Source organism: Lolium rigidum, chromosome 5 (assembly GCF_022539505.1).
Source record: "Lolium rigidum isolate FL_2022 chromosome 5, APGP_CSIRO_Lrig_0.1, whole genome shotgun sequence".
Taxonomy (NCBI): Eukaryota; Viridiplantae; Streptophyta; class Magnoliopsida; order Poales; family Poaceae; genus Lolium; species Lolium rigidum.
The window spans coordinates 55296078-55301934 of record NC_061512.1 but is presented as its reverse complement, the minus strand read 5'-3'; the positions used below and the strand labels follow the sequence as shown (position 1 = coordinate 55301934).

The 5857-nt window shown below is 45.2% G+C and overlaps 1 protein-coding gene across 1 annotated transcript; it reads right to left on the bottom strand.

Annotated features, from left to right (window-relative positions):
• Positions 1-4923: 4923 nt before the first annotated feature.
• Positions 4924-5857, bottom strand: LOC124658109 (osmotin-like protein). The gene has a single exon (XM_047196543.1). The coding sequence runs from the start codon at positions 5843-5845 to the stop codon at positions 5168-5170; it is 678 nt and encodes a 225-aa protein (XP_047052499.1). The 5' UTR covers positions 5846-5857; the 3' UTR covers positions 4924-5167.

Here is a 5857-nt window from a genome sequence, read left to right as displayed (position 1 = left end):
GTGGTTTGACTTGTTTTGGGTGTTTGAGGTGGCCTCGGCAGCCATTCTTGGTCTGCTCAGAAGCTCCCACCCCTTGTTGGCTTCTTGTGGAAGGACAAGCTGCTCTCCGGCTGATCCCTTGTTGTTGGAATAGCCGGTAGCCTTTGCTTGTTGAAAACAAAATAGACATGGATTTGTCTACGGTCCGATGGTTAGTGAACCGAGTTAGTGCTAGGTGAGTTTGGATGGCTATTTAGGATCAAATCCATGATGGATTTCTCTGGTTGTGTCATCGTGTTGACACAACCAAGTGTTCCCTGGGTTGTTTTCCTTCTAGCCCTTACTTAAATTTGCTGGCACCAAATGGTTTTGCAACCAAGTGATGATACATCCAGGGTTTCATACCCTCTTTGCCTCTGTGATGCATGTGTATGCTTATTGATGAGCAAAGCCTGTGTTTGCTCAGGTTCTTTTGTGTATACCTCACTCCAGCTCCTAGAAATTGGGTGTTGGTGTAGAGGATAGCTTCTGTTTGAGTTGATTTGCTGCAGTGATGAACTGGTGCTTGTCCTGCTCCTCCTTGTGAGCTTGTGATCTTGGTTTATTTCTGGTAATTGGAAATAAGTGAAACAGCTCTAGCTGTTCACCTGTTCTTGGGCTGTTCTTGGTGCCTGGTGACTTACCCTGCTGTTTGGTCGATGACTGAGCTAGGGTTTACTGTGGAAAGGTTTTATATGCTTGGCCCTTTCTTCTCTGGTCGACAGCTCCACCTTTCCCTTTGGTGACTCACTGTGTGTGTGCTGCATGCACACGGCCCCGTGAGCAGGTCGTGTGTGTGTGTAGGCTGATGCTGTGCACTTGGACTTGGAGAGGATCAGCTCGGCTGATCTTTGTGCATATCCTCTCTATTCCATTTCTTTGCTAACCTGCCAAGTGGCAATGCCACTTGGCATAACTAGTTTCTTTGCTTTGTTGTGTGCAGGTTTCAAGCAATTGATCAAGATGATCCAGAAGATCATCAAGTCCAAGATCAAATGAAGATGTTCTTGTAGTATTTAGGATAGAATCTATCCTTGTACCTTTCTTTTTATTTTCTTTTCTATTTTTCCCAATTTGTGTAATGTTTTGTAATATTTCATAATTCTATTCTGGATATTGTAAATGACATTGTATTATGTGTGATTATCAATAAAGCTCCCATTTTCCTTAATGATCTTGATATAATTGTTGTATTATTTATATTCTTGATTACTCATAATTATGTCTTGAATTAACTCAAGTTTGAATTATGAAATATCCATTTGATGTTTGAATTTGAAATTCAAATTCAACTTGGTTTGGAATTCAATCATGCAACTTAAGATTGTAATGCAATCTCTCTTCTCTCTTCTCAAAACCCTAATCTAGTTAAGTAGGAACAAGTTCATCGCACTCTCGAAACCCTAACCCTGTAGGATGTCGAGAGAGAAACCTGTCCCCCTTCAATGCAATTTTGTTTTAAAAGCGCGAAATTTCCCCATAATATACGATGCAATGCACATCCCTTTCTAAAATCTACCCCTCGATCATCTATAAACCTGGGACATTACACTTAATCTCCCCACCATCATTAACATTATTAGTGTACCTTATTCTATCCATGTCCATCTTTTCAAGGGTACTAGCAAAGTTGGTATAAGAGCCAAGCATCTTATATTTAATAAAGACCTTTCTAGCCTCTCTTGCTACACCACCAAATTCATTAAGAAGGGTTTCTAAAACAAAATCTTTCTTTTCCCCTTCCTCCATATCACAAAGTGTAAGAAACATGTGTTGAATTATAGGATTGAGATTAACAAATTTAGTTTCCAACATGTGTACTAAAGAAGCAACAGCAATTTCATAAGTACGAGCAAGTTCTACCAAGTGTCTATCTTCAAAATCTTCAGCTGTACTAACATGAGTGAAAAAATCTTTTATATTATCTCTTCCAATTATAGACCCTCGTCCTACCGGTATGTCTTTTAGGGTGAACTTAGGAGGAAACATGATGAAATAAACTAAAGGTAATAAAGTAAATGCAAGTAACTAATTTTTTTGTGTTTTCAATATAGAGAGCAAGACAGTAAATAAAGTAAAACTAGCAACTAATTTTTTTGTGTTTTTGATATAAGAAGCAAACAAAGCAGTAAATAAAGTAAAACAAAGCAAGACAAAAATAAAGTAAAGAGATTGGATGTGGGAGACTCCCCTTGCAGCGTGTCTTGATCTCCCCGGCAACGGCGCCAGAAAAAGAGCTTGATGCGTGCAGTCGACACGTCCGTTGGGAACCCCAAGAGGAAGGTGTGATGCGTACAGTAGCAAGTTTTCCCTCAGAAAGAAACCAAGGTTTATCGAACCCGTAGGAGCCAAGAAGCACGTTGAAGGTTGATGGTGGCGGAGTGTAGTGCGGCGCAACACCAGGGATTCCGGCGCCAACGTGGAACCTGCACAACACAATCAAAGTACTTTGCCCCAACGTAACAGTGAGGTTGTCAATCTCACCGGCTTGCTATAAACAAAGGATTAAACGTATTGTGTGGAAGATGATGATTGTTTGCGAAGAACAGTAAATAACAATTGCAGTAGCTTGTATTTCAGATGTAAAGAATTGGACCGGGGTCCACAGTTCACTAGTGGTCTCTCTCCCATAAGATAAGCAGATGTTGGGTGAACAAATTACAGTTGGGCAATTGACAAATAAAGAAGGCATAACAATGCACATACATATATCATGATGAGTACTATGAGATTTAACTTGGCCAGAGCCTCTACTAGCAACGGAGAGCATGCAAGAACATAAATAACATATATGATAGATTGATAATCAACTTGACATAGTATTCAATATTCATCGGATCCCAACAAACACAACATGAAGGATTACAAATAGATGATCTTGATCATGATAGGCAGCTCACAAGATCTAACATGATAGCACAATGAGGAGAAGACAACCATCTAGCTACGCTATGGACCCATAGTCCAGGGGTGGACTACTCACACATCGATCCGGATGCGATCATGACGATGAAGAGACCTCCGGAGATGATTCCCCTCTCCCGGCAGGGTGCCGGAGGCGATCTCCCGAATCCCCCGAGATGGGATTGGCGGCGGCGGCGTCTGCGGAAGGTTTTCCGTATCGTGGCTCTCGATGCGGGGGTTTCGCGACGAAGACTTTAAGTAGGCGGAAGGGCAGGTCAAGGGGCGTCACGAGGGGCCCACACAACGGGGCCGCGCGGCCGGCACTCGGGCCGCGCCGCCTAGTGTGGCGCCACCTCGTGGCCCCACTTCGTTTCCTCTTCGGACTTCGGAAGCTTCGTGGAAAAATAGGACCCCGGGCATTGATTTCATCCAATTCCGAGAATATTTCCTTACTAGGATTTCTGAAACCAAAAACAACGAGAACAACGAATCGGCTCTTCGGCATCTCGTCAATAGGTTAGTGCCGGAAAATGCATAATAATGACATATAATGTGTATAAAACATGTGAGTATCATCATAAAAGTAGCATGGAACATAAGAAATTATAGATACGTTTGGGACGTATCAGTGTTTTGCAAGCAAGGTTTGCCATTGTTCGTGGTCCAGCCCGGTTTTGGGACAAAAAAAACCTTGTGAACATCATGACATGCTGTGTGATTCTTCACAACATGATCATCGAGGATGAAAGAGAGTTAAGCATGCCCTGCTTCTATGACAATGTTGGCACCCGAGTGCAACCCCGACGCAATCCGGATCGCATTGAAGCTTTCCTTGAAACACATCGGCAGATTGAGAATGCCAGTACCCATGCCCAGCTTGTTTATGACCTGAAAATGCACCACTAGCAGTGACATGACCGTCGCCTTTGATCCTACCATTACATTCATTTATGTGTGACATGTATCATTGTTGAGACATTTGTAATTTGGTTGAGACATTTTTTCATTTATTCAATTTTCCGAAAACTATTTTAATAATTTGGTTTAGGCATTTGTTTATCTGTTGTAATAATTTGGATAATTATGTGATTAATTATGGTCGATTGCTGTATGTGTTGCATATGAATTCTATGAAAAACCTTACATTTACGGGTCGGAAAATCACTGGCGCAGAACAAAGCCCGTAAACCAAAACTGTATATTCTGCGCCAGCGATTTTCTGACTCGTAAACACAAGTTCGGTGAAGATTTTTAGTTCGCGTGTTTACTGACTATGTTGGAGATGCTCTTACGGGATATGCAGAGCCGCGTGGGAAATTTGAGAGGAAGAAGAAAATGTGAGGGGAAAAGAAAAAAAAGGTGTATCTAGTGACATCTTTTAGAATATGCTTTTTTACAGTTTGATTGTACGTGTTCTGACCTGTGCCGACACTTTTTCGATCTGTAAACACGAGTTCAATGACCTGAACTCGTGTTTTATAGTTTGCATGTTTACAGGCTCTGCTAGAGATGCTCTTACCTGCCGAGATCTTGATAAACGCGCAGCTCTAGACATTCAAGCGGCGACAATCCGGATCTCACTTTGATATGAAATCATTCAGCTTGTGCGATGCAAAGAGCATCAATTCAACTTCGGCTTTAAGCTCTTCTTTTTGTGCGGGACGCTTTGGCTTTATAGCTGAGCACTTTAATTTCTATATGCAACGAAGCAAGGTACATATGCATGCAAAAAGGTCATAAAGTGATATTCTTGCCGCCTATCTGTACCTTATCCACGTGCTCAATCTTGGAGCACTATATTTTGTTGTCCCCCATATAGATAGATTTACTAAAAGTAAGATAAACTGTGTCCTAGCTAAAAACATGGAAATGATTAATGTGGAAATATAATCACTTTCGTTGCGTTGATATGGGGTGCAAGTGGAAATTTTAGGCTCAGTGATGTTGTTTTTTGACCTTTGAGGGACTGTCTTCACCAAATTAAGATTTTTCCCACAAGGCTTAGCAGTTGGAGAGAGAAAAAACAATGTACTCCAACTCGCATTACTACCCACACCGGGATTACAGAAGACGAAACTGAAGCTCTAGATACACACATTCAACTGTGACATTTCTGCCAAAACCGGACACTTAAATTAACTCTTACGAACTTTTATTTAACTAAAAAACGTCTACACTGATCGAGTGATCGTGCATGGCGTAATAATACGGCAAAGCGGGCAGGACACTGCAGTGCCAGAGAGCTCTAGTTGTCGGCGACGACGGTGCGGATGACCATGTCGGCCTCCCCGGCTCCGTGCTGGATCATGGACGTCTGGCAGAGCACGATCTTGAGCTCCCCGGGCGCGCGGCAGCTCTGCGGCACGGGCTCCACGTCGGTCGGCGTCGTCCGCGTCAGCGGGCACCGGTTCTTGAAGTACGCCGGGGTCCCACGGCACGCGGCGCCCTCGGCGGCGCGCTGGTCGGGCGGGCAGTCGCAGTTGAGGTCGACGGCGCAGCCGAGCGCGGGGCACTGCCCGCCGCCGACGGCCTGCGGGCTGATGACCATCGGCACGTTGAAGCCGTCCACGAGGCTCACGCTGTACGCGGCGCGGTCCAGGTTCCCGCCGTCGTGAACCGTGATCTGCGCGACGGAGGACGGCGGCGCCTCGCCCGTCCAGCAGCCGCGCGGCGGCGAGGAGGTCCCGCAGGAGGTGCGTATGACGACGCGGCCGGCCCAGAAGGTGGACGGGAAGGAGAGGGAGAGGAGCGCGTTGGTGTCGAGGCGCGCGGTGTTGTCGGAGATGGAGGGGAGGCCGGAGTTGGGGCTGACGAGCGGCCACACCGGGTGCGGGCAGAGGTTGTGGATGGTCAGCGTGGTCGCCGACGAGACCGCGGCCAGCGCCGCGAGGACGAGGAGGACGACGGCGAGGTTCCTCGCCATGACAGATGGCAC

Coding starts and splice junctions, on each gene's coding strand:
- LOC124658109 (XM_047196543.1), bottom strand. CDS start 5,845: ATGGCGAGGAACCTCGCCGTCGTCCTCCTCGTCCTCGCGGCGCTGGCC.